This window comes from Mchenga conophoros, linkage group LG12 (assembly GCF_057382185.1).
Source record: "Mchenga conophoros isolate Kocher_MC1m ecotype Shallow Benthic linkage group LG12, M_conophoros_male_GT1.1, whole genome shotgun sequence".
Lineage (NCBI taxonomy): Eukaryota > Metazoa > Chordata > Actinopteri > Cichliformes > Cichlidae > Mchenga > Mchenga conophoros.
In genome coordinates this window covers 38,087,914-38,113,619 of record NC_140537.1, presented here as the reverse complement: position 1 = coordinate 38,113,619, position 25,706 = coordinate 38,087,914, and the positions used below count along the sequence as shown (strand labels likewise).

The window sequence follows — 25,706 nt, the reverse complement described above, 5'->3', positions numbered from 1 at the left end:
TTGAAGGATAAACCGCCCGCAGGGGCGTGCTGGGTGGTTTTTTTTTTGGTTTATATATAAAAAAAAAAAACACCCAGCATATATATATATATATATATAAAAAACACCCAGCACGCCCCTGTGGGCGGTTTATCCTTCAAGCTCGGGTCCTCTACCAGAGGCCTGGGAGCTTGTGGGTCCTGCGCAGTATCTTAGCTGTTCCCAGGACTGCGCTCTTCTGGACAGAGATCTCCGATGTTGTTCCTGGGATCTGCTGGAGCCACTCGCCTAGCTTGGGAGTCACCGCACCTAGTGCTCCGATTACCACGGGGACCACCGTCACCTTCACCCTCCACATCCTCTCGAGCTCTTCTCTGAGCCCTTGGTATTTCTCCAGCTTCTCGTGTTCCTTCTTCCTGATATTGCTGTCATTCGGAACCGCTACATCGATCACTACGGCCGCCTTCTTCTGTTTGTCTACCACCACTATGTCCGGTTGGTTAGCCACCACCATTTTGTCTGTCTGTATCTGGAAGTCCCACAGGATCTTAGCTCGGTCATTCTCCATCACCCTTGGGGGCATCTCCCATTTTGACCTCGGGACTTCCAGGTTATACTCGGCACAGATGTTCCTGTACACTATGCCGGCCACTTGGTTATGGCGTTCCATGTATGCCTTGCCTGCTAGCATCTTGCACCCTGCTGTTATGTGCTGGATAGTCTCTGGGGCATCTTTACACAGCCTGCACCTGGGGTCTTGCCTGGTGTGATAGACCCCAGCCTCTATGGATCTTGTACTCAGAGCTTGTTCTTGTGCTGCCATGATTAGTGCCTCTGTGCGGTCTTTCAGTCCAGCTTTGTCCAGCCACTGGTAGGATTTCTGGATATCAGCCACCTCCTCTATCTGCCGGTGGTACATACCGTGCAGGGGCCTGTCCTTCCATGATGGTTCCTCGTCTCCCTCCTCTTGCTTGGGTTTCTGCTGCCTGAGGTATTCACTGAGCACTCGGTCAGTTGGGGCCATCTTCCCAATGTATTCTTGGATGTTCGTTGTCTCATCCTGGACTGTGGTGCTGACACTCACCAGTCCCCGGCCCCCTTCCTTCCGCTTAGCGTACAGCCTCAGGGTGCTGGACTTGGGGTGAAACCCTCCATGCATGGTCAGGAGCTTTCTTGTCTTTATGTCAGTGGCTTCTATCTCCTCCTTTGGCCAGCTTATTACCCCAGCAGGGTACCTGATCACGGGCAGGGCGTATGTGTTGATGGCCCGGATCTTGTTCTTACCATTCAGCTGACTCCTCAGGACTTGCCTGACCCTCTGCAGGTACTTGGTGGTTGCAGCCTTTCTAGCGGCCTCTTCATGGTTCCCATTTGCCTGCGGGATCCCCAGGTACTTGTAACTGTCCTCTATGTCTGCAATGTTGCCTTCTGGTAGTTCAATCCCCTCAGTTCTGACTACCTTCCCTCTCTTTGTTACCATCCGACTACACTTCTCCAGTCCGAACGACATTCCAATGTCATTGCTGTATAGCCTGGTAGTGTGGATCAGTGAATCGATGTCTCGTTCACTCTTGGCATACAGCTTGATGTCATCCATGTACAGGAGGTGGCTGACAACTGCTCCGTTCCGTAGTCGGTATCCGTAGCCAGTCTTGTTAATGATCTCACTGAGGGGGTTCAGGCCTATGCAGAACAGCAGTGGGGACAGAGCATCTCCTTGGTAGATCCCGCACTTGATGGTAACTTGTGCTATGGGCTTGGAGTTGGCCTCTAGTGTTGTACGCCACATCCCCATTGAGTTCCTGATGAAGGCTCTTAGGGTCCCATTGATCTTGTACAATTCTAGGCATTCCAGTATCCAGCTGTGGGGTATTGAGTCATAGGCCTTCTTGTAATCAATCCAGGCAGTGCACAGGTTGGTCAGTCTGGTCTTGCAGTCTCGGCTGATTGTTCTGTCTACCAGTAGCTGGTGTTTTGCGCCTCTGGTATTCTTGCCAATTCCTTTCTGTGTCCCGCTCATGTATTGACCCATGTGCCTGTTCATCTTAGCCGATATGATGCCTGACAGGAGCTTCCATGTAGTACTGAGGCAGGTTATTGGTCGGTAGTTGGAGGGGACCGGTCCCTTCTTGGGGTCCTTGGGGATCAGGACCGTCCGGCCTTCAGTTAGCCATTCCGGGTGTCTTTCGTTAACTAGCAGCTGGTTCATTTGTGCTGCCAGACGCTCGTGGAGTGCAGTCAGCTTCTTCAGCCAGTAGGCGTGAACCATGTCGGGCCCTGGTGCTGTCCAACTCTTCATACTGGAGACCCTTTCTTGGATATCTGCCACTGTGATGGTTACTGGACCCTGTTCAGGGAGGTCGCTGTGGTCTGCCCTCAGATCCACTAGCCACTGAGCATTGCCGTTATGGGTTGCATCCTTCTCCCATATGCTCTTCCAGTATTGCTCCGTCTCCAGCCTTGGTGGTGCTGTTCTCTTATTGTTCCCTTGACACTGAGAGTACACCTTTGCTGGTTCTGTGGAGAACAGCTGGTTTATTCTCCTGCCTTCTATCTCTCTGGTGTACCTCCTCAAGCGGCTGGCCAAGGCTGTGAGTCTTTGCTTGGCAGTTTCCAAGGCCTCAGGTATGGACAACTTGCTGTATTTCTTAGGCACCTTATTTGTCGCAACTCCGTTAGTTGGCTAACCTCCCTCCGTGCTACTTTGATCTTGCCCTCTAGCCTCCTTCTCCATGGAGGGTACTGCCCCTTGTGGCTGTTCAACTTGTAGCCAAGCATCTCACTGATCACTGCTGCCGTATTGTAGATCAGCTTGTTAGTGTCGGTAATCGTGGTTGTAGGTATTGCCCGTAGTGCTGCATTAACATCATCTAGCAGACCTTCTGAGGGTACTTCACGTAATCTTGGTAACCGGCTACGGGGGATCCAGGTTTCAAGCTTGGCCATGATCCTATTTTTCAGGTCAGTTCCTCTCGCACTCAACGATCCTTCTCCTATCGCACTTGAGGCTATGTACCCAATCTCGGGTGGGGGTGATGATATCTCCCCCCTGACCTGGCGTCCTGACTCCTCCTTGCCGTAGCATTTGTGTTGTACCTCGTCAATCTCTAGCTGTGAGAGCAGTCCCTTCTTTCGAATGTTGGAACACTGAGCTACTAGTTGTTTCGCCGTCATTGTGGATGTTGGGTATCGAAGAATCCATAGGTCCCTCATCCTATTCATGTAGCCCCTTCCGCCGGGGTTACTTGCGTAGTAGCATTCCAACAACGCCCTGTTTTCGTCCCTTGCCCACCGATGCCTTCTTGTTCCAGTAGCCCACTTTTCGTCAGGGTGCCCTGGTTCCTCAACACCTGACGCGGACCTTGTTGATCCGGGCGACGTCCGAGCCGGCATGCCTTCATATTTATCTGTCTCGCTCATGTCTGCGGTAGGCTTGCTTAGCATAGGGGGTCTAGCCTTAGGACCCTTACTGGATACAGACGCCCCAGGCAGGAATCGAACTTGCGATCCTCTGTTCCAAAGGCGTGTAGTTTAACCACTACGCTATCCAGCTGGATATATATATATATATATATATATATATATGAATTATGAATTATTTTTATATTTATACCACATCACACATTTATCTTATCTTTTACTACACAAATACGTATTATTACAGGAAAATGCGACATCCGTGCAATACAAAACATACCCGCCTCCCAGGAATGTGTGTGGGGGATGGTCTTCCAGCCAGTTAGGCAGGAGGACAGGAAATAAGTTGTGTGTGTAGAAAGAAGGGGTTGATCGTCTGTCTTCTCTTGCAGGAAAAGATCGGAGGAATGGACAAGGTCGGGTAAAACTTTTTATTAACATTAATTACAATGCATGTTCATAATAGGAGTCATACACTCCTCGTTAGAAGGATATAAGCACTAACCCCACAGTGTGGAGGGTTAAAAATAAGAATAAGGCGAGTTTAGTGTTGAAAGTAAAACTGCTACACCCTTACATAGGAAGAGGCCTTGGCCTTGTGTGTAACAGGATGTTCCTGCTGACAGAAAACTGACCAGAAATAGAAACTTTAAGGTGTTGGTTAAAGCTGACATCAGTGTGGAAATAAAAGCTGCGTAGTAACAACTGCAGAGAAGGCAGAAGTTTTCTCATATGGGACAAGATCCGTGGTTGGAGGTCAAAGGTCGAACAAATCAGGGAGGCTAAGTCTAAACCACAGCATCTCCCGGTCGACGGCCAATCACAAACATTACCTGTTAATATTTACTCTGAGTTATGAACTGTGCTTCACTTCTCTGTGTGACACGTCCACAGGTGTGTGACCCCAATCTTTAACTGCCTGATGATAAAATAGTGTGAACTACTAGACTGTCTCCAGTTCTCTGAGTAAAAGAAGAAAACGACACAGTTCCTTCTGAATGTAGAAGCCAGAATGCGTACAGTGCTGAAGTCACTTTTTTGCTTCCAGTACAGACGTCATAAACACTTAAGAAGTCTCACCTGGATACACAACCGCGGGTAAAGAATAATCCTTTGGTCAGTGTTTAACTTGACAGCCTTTGTCAAGTTAACCGAAGTTTTGTTTCCTGCACATTTAAGCTGTGTAACAATGCATGTATCATATAAATGATAAAAACATTTATCACACAGCTGGAAATTGGAATAAAAAAGTTCATAATTACATTTTTTACCTCTTGCTTGACTCACCTGTAAAATGTAATCCTGGTCTTTGGATGTTAGAGTTCAGCTGGAGTGTGAGTTCATGCGTGAGATGGTAGCACCCTTCCACATCATCACAAGTTTCTGTGAGTTGTTTTCTTTCAGTTCTCTTTTTTATCATGCAGAGCAGACCTGCCCCTTTGGGCTGGGACTGTGAGAGACGCCAGACATGAGTTTTGTAGGCAGACACACAAATTTCAATCTATACTGGAAAATAAACAATATTCAAGAAAAACATAAATATTTATATAGATAAGATGTTTTATAATATTCAAACATCTCAGTTACATACTGAGATGTTTGAATATTGCTATAACCTGTAATGTTGTGGTGCTTTGTGTCTGTGAAGGTTCTCAGTCATCCAGGTCATCGTAGTCTAAGGAGCTTGGAAAGAAAAGCGTCTGGACTGGATGTTTCATGCAAGAAGCTTCTTCAGTTCTAAGAGCAACTTTTAGGCCCTATGAGAATGTCCCCAAGAGGGTCATGGACCCTCTGTTGCTCCTCTAATCACGTGCTTTCACATCAGACATAGTGCATGCAAACTTTCCTCCATGAGAAAGGAAGTGGGTTCCAGGAAAGCGGGGTCAGGACTTTCTGTTAAACTCTAAAAATGAAACTTAGTTGATTCTAGGAATGAAGTGAAAGCAGCACAGAGCTGAATAAACCCAGTGTTCAGGTAATGTGCCAGAAAATTATTTCTGATGTTTGTGTTTTATGTCAAATATGTTTGCTTATATCAGTGAATACACTGTAGTCAAAATGTAAAGAGGTTATACAGTCCAGGAATTAGTAGCTTCGCTCTCTTCCAAATAAATGAACAGTCTCTTGTTTTTATGATAGTTTCTTTTAATTTTATTTCCATGTCATGTTTCATGTCCTCCCTTACGACCCAGCCACAGTTCTGGCTCCCACAGGCCGGCTGTGCCCATGTGGCACACGTTTGATGGTTGGTATTGTTTCTTCACATGTTCAAGGCTGAACAGGTTTGCTCAAGTGTTTCTGTGAGAGTCACACTGGAAGTTTTAATATTTGGTGTCTTTCATTTGTAGTTTATAATTAGAAGTTAAGCTTAAATGGGCACAATTAGTAAACATCTTCACTATTTAATTACTTAACTGTAAAAGTAACGATATTAACAGCGACCTTCTCCTTTCATCTTGAACAGCGTCCTGTCATTTCTGTCATCGAGTAAATGAAATGGTCACGGCCAAACCCGGTAAAAGACTCACAAGTGGAGCGCACACAGAGACTGTGGAGAGCGTGACTACAAGACTTTATTTACACCATTTTCACAAAGACAACTGAATGTGAGCGATGAACTAATGATGCACAGAGCCTACACAGCAAAATCTCCAGTGTTAATTCAACTCCTATAGTGTTAAAGTTAACACTTTTCCAGTGTTTATATAATTCTCACTGGTTTAGAGTTAAAGTAACACTTTGCAAAGTGTTATTATTTTAACTCCATTGTAGTGTTAAAAATATAACACCCATAGTGTTAGAATTTCACTCTGTATGGTGTGAAGTGTCTTCACTCAGAGTGTAACTACCTAACATTTATAGTGTTGTTTTAGGACACTGATAAGTGTTCACTTTTACACTGGCTTGGGTTAACTCTTTTCACTGAGGGTGTTACTACACAACAACTATGGTGTTATTTATGACACTTTTAAGTGTTTATTTTCACACTGGATTGTGCTGACTGTTTTCACTTAGAGTGTTATTCTGTAACTTTTACAGTGTTATTTTGGCACTTTAAAGTGACATATATGAGCTTTTAAATACTAGTCTGTATTAATTGTCTGAATACAAAAATGCATTAAAGTGCAATTACTGTATGACTACTGTGTTACATTCAGTGAAAATCCTTGTTAAGTCCCTTTACAGGATAAAAGGAGAAAACATAAAATTGGTCACATAAGCATTTTAATAAATATTAAATTCCAAGCACCATACAGCATACGTTCACAACAAAAATAATGGCACAATCAGAATCAGAATCAGAATCAGAATACTTTATTGATCCCTGGGGGAAATTATTTTTTGTTACAGTGCTCCATTTTAAACCAACATTAAGACAAGACAGACAATACGCTAACTAAGAATAGTACAATATATACATATATATACATACATACATACATAAGTCACTTATAAATAAATAGTTGGAAAAGAAACATGTGTAGCTGTAGCAGCAAACAGTGTGTTAAGTGGATGCGTTGTAATGTACAGACCATCATCATCACCATAAGCACTTTGCAAATCAAAGGGCTTGTATATTTCAATACAGTCTGCTTTAACAACATCTTTTTCATCCGTTTCAAACACTTTATAAGCATGGCAATGTTCACTGAAATTTTCAACCACAAGCTTCTGAACTATGAAGTAGGTGTGACTATTGACCAAAACTATTGTTTTTATTCTGCAAAACACCGGCATCTCATGTTCAGAACCACAACAAATGACCAATCCTGTTCTGTACTCAGTCCCATTAATGTTAACCCAATTAGCAGAGAAAGCCTCTTCTGCAACAGCAGGCAAGCCTAGGGAGATCATTTCACTATTTTCCTCACTATCAACATCAAATGATTTCAAGGGCCCATACTCAACATGGCTTAAAGGACATGTCTCCCACTTGTATGCTATGGATGTTTGATGTTTTTTGGCAAGTGACACTGTGATGTTCTTAAAGTTCTTAAGGGTGTCTTTGAACACCCTATGTTTAGCCTCACCTCTCATGCTCCATACATGCAATAATGGCCCAATTTTTCTGATGCAAGTTGGGTAGTGCAACATAAAGTGGTGTTTGGGAATCATGTTCCTACCTGGATACAACAATTTGAACAAGTCATGATGTTCCATTGTTAAATGTTTTAGAAGCACAGTCATGCCATGTGTAACAGATGGAGAGAATATGATGTTAATTATTTGCAACAATAGCAATAGCATAGTCCAGTTCTGATTTCCTTCTGGCACAATATCACCAAAAATTAAAGGAATGTTTCTTATCAGACAAAGAGTCTGAATGGAGTTAAGACCTATACTATTACCACTACTGTCTAAGTTCACCCTTGTTGGACGATTTTTGCTCTCCAAGTAGCCATAGTCAAAAGCATAGATCCGTGACAAAAGAGCAGGTTTCGGCAGAAAATTGTCTGACAGATATTCCAACAGTAACTTTATCTCATATTGTGCTACCCCTTCGAGAATATCATGCATAATGTCCAAGGAAAAGTTCTGGCAAACATGAAAGAATTGAAGAGTGTTCAGTGTAGAATTCTTTCTTAAGCCAAACACATGTAGCTTTTGAGGATCAGATTGCAACTCACTGCAGTGCATTTCAAAAAGTTCTTTCCCTCATAAGATGATCTTTGGATCATCCTCAGTATACACACTCTGTGCATCCTGTTTTGCAATTAAACACAAACGACAAAAGTAACGTCCACTGAAAGACTCAACAAAACCCGAAATTGAGTGCATCCCCAAGTTGTCCCCAGTTATCTGACATATAGTGCCATGGACCTTTTCAGATGAGAAGGGTAAATCAATGCCATGGCTCTCCAAAAACTTTATGTCATCAATCAGAGGCTGTAAAATAGGATCAAAGCCGTATTTTTTCACATCTTCTGCATGAAACAATGCAACCAAATGAATGTTCATCAATGCAGAATTTAACTTTGGAGGCAGATTTCTGAGGACAAAATAGATTGCACCAACTTTGTGAACACCACGTTTGGAACCAAGTGGATTAGCAGTCTCAAAGTCATCATAATAAAGCTGAATTTGCAAAGAAGTCTGTGGTTTTGAAAACAATGGATGAGACTTATAGTAACTCTCATCACAAAAGTCTTCATATCTGCCTTCTTTTGATACACATAGTTTAGCAAGCAGCTCGCAAATCTAAGAATTGCGACATATAAATTTGATTGTTTCCAAAATTGGAATGTACACAAAAGTGTCTTTTACTGGTACCTGGTCATAAGTGCCTGATTTTTTATTTAACCTTGTATCATAGCGTATTCCTAAAGTCTTTTCCACTGGATCCACAATTCCCCATTTTTCACGGAAATATGACTTTCTTTTAGCTTCAGTGTCGAACTTCTCAACTGGATTGTCAAAAGTCTCAAGACATTTTTCCACTGGAGATCTAACAGGATTTTCTGTTGGCACAACGTTCAGTACTTTATGTTTAAACTCACAGTGCAGTCCATCTGCAAAATCTTCCAAATCACAAACAAGTGATGACACAAAACTATTTGCCAAACCACTACCATTGAGTTTACCAATAATTTTAGTGCAAATTGCTTCAGAATTTTTTTTAATTCTTTGACCTGACCCATTGTTTTCAGAACACCCAACCTCTAGGCTCTGAGTAACACTTGTTCCTGCAACTGCTATGTCTGTATCTTGTAATCTGTCAAAATCAGCTTGAAATGACTCTGAGGGTTCTGCATCACCACTTTGACAACAATCTTCATCATGAACACTATTTAAATGTTTTTTTAAACCAGAATATGTAGTGAACTGACGGCTGCAACCATCTTGTGAACAAGCCAACTTAAATTTGGTGCTTGGATAAAAACTGTGACCTAGTCGCAAATGACTTATCAAAGCCTGACTGGTGCTATGCAGAGTTTGACAGATAAAACATTTAAACATGGTTCTCATTCAACATTTTGGCACGCAACTCACGAACACGTGGTGACTCATCTGTTGAGGTGGCATCAATGTTGAATATGGTGGTCTGCACAAAACTGTAGAGATGAACCAGTGACTCGTCGTAAGATAAGTTGAACACGTAGTGGGATTTGAAAAGTTCATCAAAAGCACTGAGTGAGCTGGTGGCTTGGCAGGGGATGAGCTGTTTGTCCACTGCGATGTAGAAGGTGTCAATGCTGTTCTGGGTTCGACCAACAGCGAGGATGTATGGTTGTTTACCATCTCTTGCTTGCAAGTGTTCATCAATGCTGCAGCATGACTAAAAACAAATGAGATATTGACATATAGGCCTAGCTTATACTTGCTGAGTATGAACCATTCATTCAGGTTGACATTATGTGCCTTGCTAACTTATTACAAAATACTAAGACACATACTTCATGGAGAGGAAAACTAAAAAGTGCAAAAACTGAAAAAGTGTTTTGTAGGATTTTAAAAAGTGAGACAACATATTTACCTTGTGAAAGTGCACCATTTTGTGTGCTGCATCAGTTTGACTTATTTTCGTTCTCCTCTTTCGTCCAGCTGTGGGTGGCAAAAGTTGAAGGAGTAGCAGCAGAGAGGCCATGTCACTGTCCCAGTCTGTGTATGGTTGAATTTATAAAACAATTTCAAAATGACAGGTAAAAATAAATATTATTAAAATCAAACAAGCATGGTGCGACGCCTACCATTTGCATCACTCTCTGTTGGTTTCTCAGCAGCTTTTATCAAACGACACAGGTCAGTTGACTGAGTCAGCTGTTTGGCTTCTTTAATAACCTTTGGCTTGAATGACATGTCCCACTTCTCAAGCAACTTGGTGGCTGTTTCAGCACCAAACAGCAGCAGGAAGTCTTGATTGACCTGTTCATCATACACACAGGACATAAAGACAGTGCTCAACATTGTTTACATTGCAATGTGATTTTGACCAATATGGGATATAGCCTGACTGGGATGACCAATGATCACATCTTTTACTGTTGCCATCCACATCAGCAAAACAAAAAAAAAAAGGATTAACAGTTGAAAATATCAAGTGATTTGACTTACTAGTCCTTTGACATCCAAAAAGCGTGGAAATGTTTTGAAGACATCTGCAGTTCTTTGTGGATCATGCACCAGATCCTGGCGATGTTGGAACGTCATTTTCATCTTCTGAAATACACTTGCTTCATCAGGAGAGTGAACAAGAAATGAGATGGCCTCCTTGCAGGCATCTCCATCAAGTTGCTGAGGCAATGTGGTTGCTAATCTTCTGCGCTTAGGCCCTTGTTCTTGATGCACTGGGACTTCCTTCACTGGCCGTTTGGTTGTAGACCTGGACATGGTTTTGAGGCGCCACGCTACATATCCAGTGCCTTTCACTCCGTCGTAGAAATGCTCCTGTCACATTTAAACATAGATGAAAAATAAACATCAAATGCGATCTTACAGACTTTGCAGATTCAGCAAAAAGAAACCCAAGGACTATTATCATGTAACAGGTGCAATACATGTTAAACAACATCCACAATTTCAATACAGTTTTATGACAATAGTTATTACGAAAGAGGAATTAAGATTTTTCTTTTAAATCATTTAGCTGATGTAATTATTCCATGATGAAAACTAAATAATGTGCTGTTTTACAATCACTGCATGACTTACATAGCCGTTTGGAGAAATGGATCCTTCAATGAGGGAAAGAGTGTAATTATTCCAAGGGCATAGTTCTCCTTTTGCTTACGGGAGGGAATTCTGCTATAGAGGAAATACAATTGACAATGTTAAATCAGAAGTATGTGTCTTTACTGCAGTATACATTACAAGAATATTCCATATGGCCCATCTTTACTTTTTTATTAGGTACTATTACTCTTACCCATGTCTCTCAGTCATATCACTTGCCAATATGTTAACAAGCTGCCGCCGGGTGCGGTGGCTCAGTGAATTTTCGGCATTGTATTCTTCAAGAATTTCCTCTCCACCAGGTTTCCTAGTCAAGGCATTTTTAACCATCTGCTCATATAAAAGGGAAAATAATAACAATAAAAACTTGTTTGTCAGTAAAGGTGAAAGTTTAGAGGAATGTCAACAAACCTGTGAAAGACATATCTAGCAAGAAGCACTAACTTCTACTAACATTTTTTCATACAGGGCAAGTTGGGAACCACCATGTTTTGAATTTCAATTTGTATAACAATCTACAGTATAAATGGTGTCAACTCAAAAATACAAAAGACATTTTCTGTTCTCAATTACCTCTTTTGCAGCCTCTGACACAGAAACATTTGGTGCAGAACTGTCTTTGCTGGATCTACTGCGGCCTGCAGGAATGCCCTTTTCCCTGAGGTCACTGTCACTTGATGAAAGTGATATAGTGTCCGTGAGGGAAGATAATGTATCCGAGGAGGATGGTGTGGAATGAGCTAAAGGACAAAAATCTTTGGGAGAGATGATTTGGTTAACTTTCTTTAGGCTACTCCACAATGCCATTAATAACACAATTTCAATGTTCATGTTCAGACAACATTCTATACAAATATGACCCAGCCCTGTCCACTGTCATGTCTATTGCATGAAGACAGGTCAATGTCATCTGCATCAAGAGCAAAAGAACTTGGCTCTACATTGAGTGGGCTATACTATGAAAATTTAAGTTATGATAACATTTACCTTCATCTGAAATCTTTTCACGTATTGTCAGGCATAGGTCTGGTTGGGCCTCCAGTAACTCCAGAAAAATGTCTTCTTCGACAGCTGTGTCAGTTTCATCGAAAATATCAAGGTCAGCAGCATCCGGAAGTCCAAACTTGGTTTTGGCTTTACAAAAAGATAAGCATAATGTCACCTAAAACGCCTGAAAAACTTTTTTAAAAACTAATTTTGACTTTTTTATTTAGCTAATATTTATTAACAGCTGTTTTACCTGTCTTTAAAATGGTTAAATTAGACAAGTCTGCAGCAACAATATAGGCCTAGGCCTACTGCTCTGTACTGTTTTTAATGTCACACATTAAAATAAAATGTGTTAACATTTAATTCGTTTTTTAAATAGATGAGATGCAAACATGATGAACTGATACATGTGCAACAAATTTTGTTCTGCCAGGTTATCTTACCTTCACTGATGAATTCTAGATAAGTGAATTCTGCGTGCAATTTAATGTACTTCTTTACATTGAGGTATTTCACTTTCAGCAACATGTCTTACAACAGCACCTGGTGGAGAGAAGGGGGCACAGAATATTTTTTACCATATATTTAAACCATAGCTTAAGTGGCAACAAATCCGGACAACTTTAAGAAAATATTAGGCTATACATTGTGTGATGATCTGTGAAGGGGTGACAGACCACTTCAACCTCAGGAACATAATTTGGCTTCCCCCTGCGCACTAAAATAGCTGAACTTGGGTACACAGAAATAGCATCCAATGAATTATCCACCCATCCACATGTTTATAAGACGACAACGGCGATCTTCTCGTCTGCACGCAGGCTAGATACTTAGTTCTGCTATGTTGCGAGTAAATCGCTGTAGCCTACTTGGGGAAAAGCATCTCTGTTTAAACCATGTCAGGATGATAATCCACATAAAATTTCCTGTTGAACGCACACCTGCCTTCATCACGCTTTCACTTATGACAACAAATATCCCTTATACTGTAAATTAATGAGTGCAAGTCTTACATTTATATCGGGAGTTTCTGACACATGCACAGCCGTCTGGCTAGTTGCTACTTTGTGGTGGTTGTTTTGTGACACGACATGCTAGGATTATCAGTGGAGGCGACGTCAACGACCCTCAGTCGTTATACCGCTTTGTCTTAAACACTGGATGGTAGCCTATTTCACTAAAACTGTAGAAAAGGGGAAAATGTTCCCTTAGATTAGGCCTACTACAACATGTATGATATATCCTAACCGTTAGCAAGCAACCCATGCACAAACGCAGCGCGCCTTGCTTGGTCGCTAACATCTAACAGAATTCCATAACCCCCTGCCACTTCAAAGATTTGTAGGCTAGGCTACTGCTAAACTCGCTGGTAGCACGTGTAATTAGCCTATCTTGACGCTTTCCAAAACTTGACTTGAACGTCTCCATGTGATTGTTTAGTTCACTTTTAAATAGGATATTTCTGAGGCGAATGTTCGCTTCCCTTAAAAGCAGTGGGCTAAACGCATTTGTCTTAGCTGCCAGCTAGGCTACCACAAATTCAAATTTTAACATTACATTTAACATATCCAGAGGATAGCTAACTCCTCCCTCGTTTCATTTAATAAGCATTGAACACTGGAAAGCATTTCTCTTATGACATTAGAACTAACTAGAATTGAGAATTATATTGAGCACGCATTTATTTTCGCTGCAATATTAACTGGTTATAGAGGATAGTTTAGCTACCTAAGCTAACGAATCCCATCTCTTACCGCAGATGAATACACTCCACATTAGGAAAATATTGCATGCTTCTGATAAATAATGTTATAGGCTAGTTAGTTACAATATTTAATAATGATAAAATAACATAGGTCTTGTTGTATAGTTCTTACCTGAACAACCTCCTCGATCTTGACAGCAAACCTCTGGCGGACTCCTCATGCCCATGAGCGCGAAAAACCCGGATGTGGAAATCAACTCCAAATGAGTGTTATAGTATTGACTCTTTGAAATAACTCCGGCTACAGAGCTTTTTCAGCACCGTTAGTGTTACTGTAACTCTCAAACCAACACTTTTCAACTCGAAATTTTTAACACCAGTAATTTTAACTCACATCAACACTTCGGATTTTGCTGTGTAGAAGAAAAACATAAAGCTCCTGTTCTCCAGGTAAATGTAATTACTAGGATTTTTGTGAGAAACTGGACTTATGGAGAGTATAAGCAATGGTGGTGTGTGAAAGTCAGGAGGCTATGGAGGAGAACAAAAGCTGAGATGGTTACTACGACAAACTCTAAACTTTAACAAGAATTGTGATGGCCAGCACTGACTGAGGGTGGCAGATCACTTGGCGGTGAATGCTGGTCTTAAATGTCAGCAGCTCAATCGCCCGCAGGCGTGTGGAAATGCCAGTGCACGGCGACTCCGCCCAGGGGTGGCGACCAGAGATGAGAGGCGACCAGAGATGAGAAAAAAGTAATCGGATTACTTTTTTCAAGTAACGAGTAAAGTAAGGGATTACTATTGCAAAAACGGTAATTAGATTACCGTTACTTTCCCGTAGGAACGCTGCGTTACTGCATTACTAAAACCGTGATTTTTTTGCGAGAATGTCTCACGACAGTGACGTAAGCAAGTGCGACGTTCGTGACAACAGCTGTGTGCAGATCAACAGTGGAGTATGAGCGTGCAGCGTTTAAAGCGTGGAAGTACTGACCTTACTTTGAGTTTGATTCCATAAAAAGTGACAAAAACATTAATGTCCGCTGTGCGTGGGAAGAAAACTTCTTTTTACAGCGAAAAAAACTCCTAAACTTCTGAGCAAGCACCGAGTAGCTACGACGTAATGGGAAACTCACAGAGAAACTCGCGGATTCTTCCACTGACCGCGGCACACCTGCACCAGGGTAACCCTCCACCTACCCACACTTCTGCTTTACAGGTGAAAATAGAGCAACTTCGGAGGTGGGGTGCCCCCGGCCTCTCGGTCTGGGGCTCGGTCACTCAGGCACAGCTGGCTGCCGGCGGAGCTCACGGGCGCATCACTGCAACTCCCCCTGGCTTCTGCTCCGCGGCTGCTGAGTGAGCCCTCATCTGGGACTCTCCTCAGCTCTTTCTGGGACAGTGGCGCGGCTGCCCCTCTGTTGGTCTTCCTTGGTCTCTTGTGTTCTGGGGGCCTCTGGATGTCTGGAGTTTTGATCTCCTTCACACCTGCTTCATGCCCTGGAGGACGGGGCTGTGGCCCCCCCACACCCTCTAGCAGATCATTACATGAAGGAACCTTTTAAAAAAACAAGCGCGTCCATGCTCACAGGTGTACACACGGGTGATCACACCCACAAACTACACCCTTTTTGGCTCCTACCTCAAAGCACACTGTGTTCTGTTGATCTTATGTGCTGCACAATAATGTTTAATATTTAGTATTTACTGTCATATTCCCATATATCATTGTGATGTTGTTTATTCTATTACTCTTGTTCTCTTCTGCTTGTTTTCTTTTTTCTTTCTCAACAGGTGATCCAGGTGATCGATATATGCATTTTTCTTTTCCTTTTTTTTTTTTTTTTCCTGCCCGTTCTGTTGGTTTTTGTCTTTTGCCCTTCTCCCCCGTCCCTCTTCTCAGCTGTTTCTCTTTCCCTCTTTCTTTCTCTCCTTCTTTCTCCAGTCAAGTCTGTCCCGTATTCAGCAAGTGAAAATAAAATAAACAATAAAACTTGAATCAAATGGACCATTACGGCAAGGCTGGGATGGTCAATTTGGTAAAGTAAATCCGTTGGGCATCTTTCTTTGCCTTTAGACAAGAATTCTGATGCAAAAGAGCCAAACGGGACAGGCAAAAAAAAAAAAAAAAAATAGAGCAACAGGACCGCTGAGTCTTTGATTTTATTTATTTTCTGCTGTGTTTTACTTGCATCTATTTGAAAGACTGAGTGTAAACACAAAAAAAAATTATTTTATGTGCTGGAATGTGCAGAAAATAGGTTTAAATGTTAAACTAATTTCTTCCAGTCAGAGAATGTTGCATATAATTACATTTTTGCTTGATGCATAAAGTTAAAAGATTAAAACTGATAAAACAAGTTTTAAAAAGAGACTTTTCCATTTGATTACATTTTGTATGATGGATTATGCAGAAAAAGTAGAATTGGGCTGAAAGATCTATCACTTTATCACCTCTTCAGGTTGTAAATCGTGTTTTTAAAAAGTAACTAAGTAACTAAGTAATTAATTACTTTTGAAAATAAGTAATCAGTAAAGTAGCGGGATTACTTTTTTGGGGGGGGGGGGAAGTAATCAGTAATTAGTTACTGATTACTTTTTTCAAGTAACTTGACCAACACTGGTGGCGACCGTGCTCCGGTGGAAAACCGCAGCACTCACCTGGACCATGACATGAAATAATAGTACAATTACAAAGAAACAGATCAGTGGACTGTCAGTACATATCAGTTCATACAGATGGCACATTTCATAGTCCTTTCGTGTATCTTTAACGTGCACCATGTTACTCTGTTTGTGTCGGGGACCCGATCCTTGGGGTGGACCAGTTTTTGGCGCAGCGTGTTTTGGGCTTTAAAAGCCACAGAGACCCGGTGTTTAGAAAAAATGCGTCTCAACTCCTCGATACTCCTGACACGTACGGGATCACTACAGGTTTTCGCTTAGGCAGCGGTTACTCCCGTTACTCCCCAACACTGATGGTGGTCATGTGACTGATCCTTTTATTTAGCAAAACGGTGATTAATAGTTAAATGTTATTGTAGAGGAGCACAGGCACACATGAAAAAAAAACTGCCTCAAGAAAAGGGCAGGTTTTCAAAGCCCCCCACCCCCACCCTGCATGTACCGGTGGAGGATCAGAAAAACAAACCCACATCCAGCATGTCTGGGCAGAGCTTCTATACAACTGATAAGGACTTCGATAGAAGAGGAATGTAAATCAGGAGGCTGGATCAGGTCACGGACAGCTGACTGTACCACGCTTCGTTCTCAGCAACGACCTGCAGCTGATTTCACAACATCAAGCAGCAGGTAGAGAGTGTGAGCTCTTTTCTACAGCTGCATATGAAAAGAACATGAAACCATAAAGAAAGCTTCATGGACTGATCCTCAAATAGCACCTCTCTACTCTATTTGAGGACTCACACCACTCTCTACCAAAAGCCTCATTCACTCTCTGTCACTCACACACTGATAGCTCACCTGCTCACAATCAAAGCTTTGAGCAGGTACTTCAAAGGTGACAGGACCATTCCCACCAACATACAGCTGGACCATTCAGCTCATATTGATAAAGACAGTGATGGGCCGATCAACACAGAGGTGGATGAGGATGTTAGCCCTGCTTGTTTGAAGAAATGACTCCAATTATCAACGTTTTAATTCAAGTGACCACTACAGAGGAAATGCAGGCATGAAAGGTCCAGCTGCAGCCCTCCATGGTGCAGCTCAGTGTTTCCACCTGACATGCCTGTTGTCTGCTGTCAAACACAGGTGTTAAGTATTGCTTATGACTCAACTGTAGAGGAAATACACAATTTTGCAAATGTCATTAGAAATTAATCACAAAAAGCACAAAGGTCTTTCTTTGAATGAAAAATCAATGTTTTCTGTCTTTGAACCATAAACAATCAGGATATACGATTTGATACGCAGGATGAAGAAAATATATTCTTTTTACTATTTTACTCTCATCATGCAGTCTTTGTAGTTCGTAGGCAGTGTCAGTGGAATCAAAAACAGATTCTTTGGAAAAGAGGAATCACGTCCAAAGTATGTGAATGCATGAGGTTGAGTGACAGCTTCAGGTTTTTGTGTTTGTTTCTTGAGATAGGCACAGGTCCCAGCTGTTAATTTCACAGTTAACAGCAGCATGAATAAAAGGTTTTGTCCTCTGGGAGAAGCTTGTCTTAGACTCATTGTCATTACATGCTTTCCTCCTGACTTCTCTGTGTGTGCAAAGCATTTGTAACAGCAACTAAGATGTCTGTTGTTTCTAAATTCAAGTTTTCAGAAAATAAGTTGTCATCTTTCTTTTTATAGCACATTTAAAGGACATCGAGTGTCGGCCAAGTGCTGAACAGAGGGATAATATAATCAGATAAAAAGAGTTAAAATAGATAAGATGGAAACATCATAGAAAACATTGTAAGACATCCAAATATGTTTGTAAAGTCTGACAGCACCGATGTCAACTTCGGCCTCCTTAACATCCGCTCGCTTACGAGCAGAGATGGGCAGAGATGATTACTTTTTTCAAGTAACGAGTAAAGTAAGGGATTACTATTGCAAAAACGGTAATTAGATTACCGTTACTTTCCCGTAGGAACGCTGCGTTACTGCGTTACTAAAACCGTGATTTTTTGCGAGAATGTCTCAGGACAGTGACGTAAGCGAGTGCGACGGTCGTGACAACAGCTGTGTGCAGATCAACAGTGGATCATATATCGAGTGCGGGAGAGAGTATGAGCGTGCAGCGTTTAAAGCGTGGAAGTACTGACCTTACTTTGAGTTTGATTCCATAAAAAGTGACAAAAACATTAGTGTCCGCTGTGCGTGGGAAGAAAACTTCTTTTTACAGCGAAAAAACCCCTAAACTTCCAACAAGCACCGAGTAGCTACGACGTAATGGGAAACTCAGAGAAACTTGCGGATTCTTCAACTGACCGCGGCACACCTGCACCAGGGTAAACCTCCGCCTGCCTCACTCCTGCTTTACAGGTGAAAATAGAGCAACAGGACAGCTGAGTCTTTGACTTTATTTATTTTCTGCTGTGTTTTACTTGCATCTATTTGAAAGACTGAGTGTAAACACACAAAATATTTTATTTTATGTGCTGGAATGTGCAGAAAATAGGTTTAAATGTTAAACTAATTTATTCAAGTCAGAGAATGTTGCATATAATTACATTTTTGCTTGATGCATAAAGTTAAAAGATTAAAACTAATAAAACAAGTTTTAAAAAGAGACTTTTCCATTTGATTACATTTTGTATGATGGATTATGCAGGAAGTAGAATTGGGCTGAAAGATCTATCGCTTTATCACCTCTTCAGGTTGTAAATCGTGTTTTTAAAAGTAACTAAGTAACTAAGTAATTAATTACTTTTGAAAATAAGTAATCAGTAAAGTAACGGGATTACTTTTTTGGGGAAGTAATCAGTAATTAGTTACTGATTACTTTTTTCAAGTAACTTGACCAACACTGCTTACAAGCAAGGGTCATCTAGTTCGGGATCTACTCACGGATCGTAAGTTTGACTTTATCTGTTTGACCGAGACGTCGCAACAGCCCAACAACTCCACCCCTCCGGGGTTTGTTTACACCTGCCAACCCCGTATGTCCGGCCGTGGTGGAGGTCTCGCGGTAATCTATTGCGAGAACTGGAAAGTCACGCCGTTGTCTGTACCTGTCTAGCTCCTTTGAATCTGTTCTTTGTCAACACTCAGGACCTGTTCCAACTGTCATAGCTGTTATTTACCGCCCTCCAAAGTCTAATTCTGTCTTCATAAGTGACTTTGTTGATCTCCTGACTCACATAGCTACTGTTTCCCCTAATATAATACTCCTGGGAGACTTTAATATTCATATGGAGAACAGAGATCATCCACTCACCAAAGACTTCTCATCCTGCCTCGATAGTTTTGGCTTTAAACAACACATAAACTTTCCTACTCATATTAAGGGCCATTCTTTGGACCTAGTTTGTTGCTCTGGACTTACTCCTTTTAACTGCAAAGCTGATGAACTGCTAATTTCTGATCACTTGCTTCTTTCTTTTAATGTCAAAATGACCTTTTCTATAACCAAGAACCCTCGTACCATTTCTTTTCGGAATATTAAGAAAATCCTGATACTCTTTCTTTTGCTTTCTCTAGTCATTTGCATTTTCATAACCTGCTTACTCAAGAGGACTTAGTTTCCTATTATAACTCTAGTCTCAATAGTATTCTAAACTCTGTTGCCCCACTCAAAACCAAATCTGTATCATTCTCTCAGTCAGCACCCTGGTTCACAGCTGAACTCAGGCTCCTGAAAGCAAAAGGACGACGACTTGAACGCCTTTATAAGAAAACTGGTCTGAATATCCACAAGGAAATGTTTAATAATCATATTACGTATTGGGGCGATCGTGGCTCATGAGTTGGCAGTTCGTATTGTAATCGGAAGGTTGCCGGTTCGAGCCCCGGCTCCAACAGTCTCGGTCGTTGTGTCCTTGGGCGAGACACTTCACCCGTTGCCTACTGGTGGTGGTCAGAGGGCCCGGTGGCGCCAGTGTCCGGCAGCCTCGCCTCTGTCAGTGCGCCCCAGGGTGGCTGTGGCTACAATGTAGCTGCCATCACCAGTGTGTGAATGTGTGTGTGAATGGGTGGATGACTGGATATGTAAAGCGCTTTGGGGTCCTTAGGGACTAGTAAAGTGCAATACAAGTACAGGCCATTATAAGGAGTGTAAATCTTCTTACTACTCCACCATTATCTGTTCAAAAGACCAAGATACTGTTTTCACTGTTCAACTCTTCTTTCAGGTCACAAGATTTTTTACCTGCTCACCTTTACTCGTCTTCCTTCTGTGATTCTCTAATGTTATTTTTCATCAAGGAAATTCACCAAGACCTGGTTTCCGATGTTCCATTAAGCTCTTCCTGTGTAATTCATCTCCCATCACACTGTTTTTCTGCTTTCCAGCTCCCCTCTGTTACTGATATTTCAGATCTCATCTGTAAGTCAAAACCTTCAACCTGTCAGCTAGACCCCATTCCTACAGTTTTGGTTAAAGCATGTCTGCCTTCTTTGCTTCCCCTCATATCTGCTATCATCTGCTCTTCACTTACCACTGGAACTGTTCCTGCTTCCCTCTAATTTCTGCCATCACCCCAATATTGAAAAAAACTGGTCTAGATCCCAGTAATTTTGAGAATTTTTGGCCTATTTCCAATCTACCATTCCTCTCAAAAATTCTTGAGAAAATAGTTGCCACACAACTCCACTCACATTTAACTAATAATAATCTGTATGAACAGTTCCAGTCTGGTTTTCGCCCCTCCCACAGCACTGAAACAGCACTTATAAAAATAACCAATGATCTTCTTATAGCAGCTGACTCTGGTTTACTTTCCATCCTTATTCTCCTCGATCTGAGCGCTGCTTTCGACACTATTTCTCACTCTGTTCTCCTCAGTAGGCTAGCCTCCATCGGTCTCTCCCATACTCCACTAGCCTGGTTTAAATCGTACCTGTCTGATCGCACTCAGTTCATTCAACTCAAATCCTTTACTTCTCAGCCCTTTCCTCTGAGCACTGGCGTGCCCCAGGGATCTGTCCTGGGCCCCTTCTTTTCACTATCTACCTTCTACCGCTTGGACACGTTTTTCGTAAATACAATATCCAGTTTCACTGTTATGCTGATGACACCCAGCTTTATCTGTCCACCAAACCTGATTCTGCTCTCCTCCCTCACCCTCTGCTTAGCTGAACTAAATTCATGGTTCTCTTCTAATTTTCTTAAACTCAACAGTAATAAATCCGAGCTCCTCTTGGTCGGCACTAAATCAACATTATCCAGAACCAACAGTTTCTCTGTTACTATCAATAACTCGCCGGTCTTCGTTTCTTCCTCTGTGAAAAGCTTGGGTGTCATCCTCGACAGCACTCTATCTTTCAATTCACACATTAATAACGTCACTCGGTCTGCATATTTTCAATTGCGCAACATTAATCGTCTCCGTCCTTTCCTCTCCCCACATGCTGCTGCCATTCTTGTCCACAGCCTTGTTACTTCCCGGACTGATTATTGTAATTCACTTCTTTTTGGTCTTACTCAAACATCCATCCACAAGCTCCAACGTGTCCAGAACTCTGCTGCCCGTATCATCTCCAGGACCCCTTCTGTCCACCACATCACTCCTGTCCTGCAGCAGCTTCATTGGCTTCCAGTCAAATATGGCATCAATTTCAAAATACTCTTGTACACATTTAAGGCTGTTCATCATCTGTCTCCTCCATATCTCTCTGACCTGGTTCGGATCACCGCCCCATCTCGGTGTCTCAGATCTTCTTCTTCCCTTTCTCTCTATGTCCCCTCCGTCTTGCCACCATGGGGAGCTTTCAGCTGCTCCTCGACTCTGGAATTCCCGACCTCCTGATTTAAGAAATATCTCTTCCTTGTCTCTCTTTAAGTCCCAATTCAAAACTCACTTGTTCAAAACAGCTTATCCCACATAACCTCTCCACTCTGCTATTTTAAATTTGTTTTATGTCTTATGCTTTTATGATTGTGTAAACTGCTGGCTTTCATGTTGCTTTTATTATTCTACCATGTACAGTGTCCTTGAGTGTTCTGAAAGGCGCTTTCAAATAAAATTTATTATTATTATTATTATTATTATTATTATTATTATTATTATTATAATATTTATTATTATTATTAAGGCAGAGAAGAAAGTAACAAAAATCAGCAAAAAGTGGAAAAGTTGGGTCAGAGCATCCAGCACGGCAGCCCACCTCACCGGTGTTCTGGGACTCTATCCTACCTCACAAACCATCCAACCGTTTGTTTCTGCACAAACGCTGCGCATGCTCGTAACCCAAACCCCTAATTTACATATTTTTTTAATCCATTGTGAATATTTCTTATGGTTAGGGTTAGGGGTTGGATTAGTCAGAAGTCTCTGGCAAATTCTAATACAAGTAGGACGATATGCCAAAGTAGGACGGTTTCTCAGCACACTGGAATTGGAAAATCGCACCATGCCACCATCTTCCTTATGCCTGCTTACAAACAAAGGCTAAAGCAGTAGGCACTAGTGATGTGCGAATCATGAACCTATCGTTCAATACTCGAGAATCACTTTCCTGACTCGTGAATCATGATTCACAAGCCCAACTGACTCATTCACTGACTCCTCCCTGTTCCTGATAGCAAACTCATTTCATTAGTAGAAATATATCTAGCTTATAATTAAAATTGTGGCCCCCTGGCATAACTTTGCTAGACCCGCCCCTGCACAGTTACCAGCTACTTAGAAAAGGATCCTGGTGTTATTTGTCTCTCAGAAACAGTTCATAACTTTGTCTTGATGCATTCTCAGTCATCCAGGAAAGTAAAGCTCCAAAAAGTTGATTCTGTTCATCTGGACGTAGCGTTTTGTGGGAGAAACGTTTCGTCATCATCCAGGTGACTTCTTCAGTCTCAGCTGACTGCAGGTTTCTCCAACCTTATAAACAGCACATTTGCATAATGACTGAAACCAGCCCACTGAAGGACCAATGGGCTGGGAGGTCTCCCACAAAACTTCCCTTCAGCTCATTCATGTCATCTAAAAGGTAAACCTGCTTCTCCATCACTGTTCAGCTCTGATGATTCAGTAAGGACATCTCCTGGTTTCATCTTCATGTTTCCCTCTCACCACATATCCAAACCGACATCATGAGCAGCAGCTTTACAGCTGTGGCTCCAGCAAACATCAGCTGATACTAGAAAGTAATATTAAATAAACTCTAACAACAGCTGATCTGGTTTCCTCTTTCTGGCACAAAGTGGGCGATAAATAAACAAGAGAGAAAAGCCAATCAGCTGATCATTGATCAGTTTCATGATTGAAGTAGGAACAGCAGAGGGAGGGGGAGAATGAAAGAAGAAGAGGCAGCTGTGCAGCGTAAAGACACAGAATAACTCCAGCTTTGTGTCATTTTTTGTGTCATAATAAAGTTACGTTGAAACCAAGCACACCATTGTTTTTCTTGTGACATTACCAATAAGTTTGATGTGTCACATGACCCTCTTCCTATTGAAAAAACAAAAGTTGTATCCAAGATGGCCGACTTCTAAATGGCCACCATGGCCACCACCAGAGATGGGCAGTAACGCGTTACTTGTAACGCGTTACTGTAATCCGATTACTTTTTTCAAGTAACGAGTAAAGTAAGGGATTACTATTGCAAAAACGGTAATTAGATTACCGTTACTTTCCCGTAGGAACGCTGCGTTACTGCGTTACTAAAACCGTGATTTTTTTGCGAGAATGTCTCACGACAGTGACGTAAGCGAGTGCGACGTTCGTGACAACAGCTGTGTGCAGATCAACAGTGGATCATATATGGAGTATGGGAGAGAGTATGAGCGTGCAGCGTTTAAAGCGTGGAAGTACTGACCTTACTTTGAGTTTGATTCCATAAAAAGTGACAAAAACATTAGCGTCCATTAGCATTGTGCGTGGGAAGAAAACATCTTTTTACAGCGAAAAAAACCCCTAAACTTCCAACAAGCACCGAGTAGCTACGACGTAATGGGAAACTCACAGAGAAACTGCCGTATCCTTCCACTGACCGCTGCGGCACACCTGCACCAGGGTAAACCTCCGCCTACCCAACTCCTGCTTTACAGGTGAAAATAGAGCAACAGGACCGCTGAGTCTTTGATTTTATTTATTTTCTGCTGTGTTTTACTTGCATCTATTTGAAAGAGTGAGTGTAAACACACAAAAAAAAAAGATTTTATGTGCTGGAATGTGCAGAAAATAGGTTTAAATGTTAAACAAATTTCTTCCAGTCAGAGAATGTTGCAGATAATTTAATTTTTGCTTTATGCATAAAGTTAAAAGATTAAAATTAATAAAACTAATAAAACTTTTAAAAAGAGACTTTTCCATTTGATTACATTTTGTATGATGGATTATGCAGAAAAAGTAGAATTGGGCTGAAAGATCTATCACTTTATCACCTATTCAGGGTGTAAATCGTGTTTTTAAAAAGTAACTAAGTAACTAAGTAATTAATTACTTTTGAAAATAAGTAATCAGTAAAGTAACGGGATTACTTTTTTGGGGAAGTAATCAGTAATTAGTTACTGATTACTTTTTTCAAATGGTAATGGCCTGTATTTATATAGCGCTTTACTAGTCCCTAAGGACCCCAAAGTGCTTTACATATCCAGTCATCCACCCATTCACACACACATTCACACACTGGTGAATGTGTGTGTGAATGGGTGGATGCTACATTGTAGCCACAGCCACCCTGGGGCGCACTGACAGAGGTGAGGCTGCCAGACACTGGCGCCACCGGGCCCTCTGACCACCACCAGTAGGCAACGGGTGAAGTGTCTTGCCCAAGGACACAACGACCGAGACTGTCCAAGCCGGGGCTCGAACCGGCAACCTTCCGATTACAAGGCGAACTCCCAACTCTTGAGCCACGATCGCCCAAGTAACTTGACCAACACTGGTCACCACCCATCTTGAGGAGTTTGCCCCCTCACATATACTAATGTGCCACAAACAGGACTTTAATATCACCAACCATTCCCATGTTATTACGGTGTATCCATATAAATGGCCACCCTGTAGTATACGAGTAGTAGTTGTTGCAAAGATTCTTGTTTTTCTTCCTCACTCGCCCTAACCTTACCTGACTTACCTTGTTTCCTTTTCTCACCTTCGATTGGCTCTAGAGTTTGCCCTTAATTGCACTCACCTGGCACACATTATATAAGGACTGCACTCACTTACAGCTGGGGCAGCAGCTGACGTGAGTTTGAGTTGGTCTCCTGAGTTTAAACCTTTATTCCTAAGTTCAACATCACCTCCGTCACCTCCGTCACCAAAAGCGCCTCCACTTCCTGAGACGCCTGAAACGGGCCAACCTCCCTCCTCCCATCCTC

At 41.9% G+C, this 25,706-nt stretch overlaps 2 protein-coding genes and 1 long non-coding RNA gene across 3 annotated transcripts in view; 1 reads left to right on the top strand and 2 right to left on the bottom strand.

Moving 5' to 3' along the window:
- LOC146563218 (uncharacterized) overlaps window positions 1-4,782 on the bottom strand; it is a 37,485-nt gene extending 32,703 nt beyond the window's left edge. The window contains exon 1 of the mRNA XM_085295671.1: window positions 4,684-4,782. The gene's annotated coding sequence lies outside the window, so the exon portion shown is untranslated. The remainder of the gene's footprint in view (window positions 1-4,683) is intronic.
- LOC146563217 (uncharacterized) lies at window positions 3,788-5,609 on the top strand. The gene is made up of 3 exons (XR_014894727.1): window positions 3,788-3,812; window positions 4,291-4,494; window positions 4,717-5,609. It is a non-coding gene; the product is annotated as an uncharacterized LOC146563217 (long non-coding RNA).
- Window positions 5,610-9,346: 3,737 nt separating this feature from the next.
- Window positions 9,347-12,585, bottom strand: LOC146563216 (uncharacterized). Its single transcript, XM_085295827.1, is given in 10 exon segments — window positions 9,347-9,673; window positions 9,872-9,996; window positions 10,086-10,260; window positions 10,450-10,782; window positions 11,047-11,060; window positions 11,063-11,139; window positions 11,261-11,397; window positions 11,641-11,807; window positions 12,055-12,201; window positions 12,501-12,585. Coding segments are annotated over 10 exon segments (1,587 nt in total).
- Window positions 12,586-25,706: the final 13,121 nt, after the last annotated feature.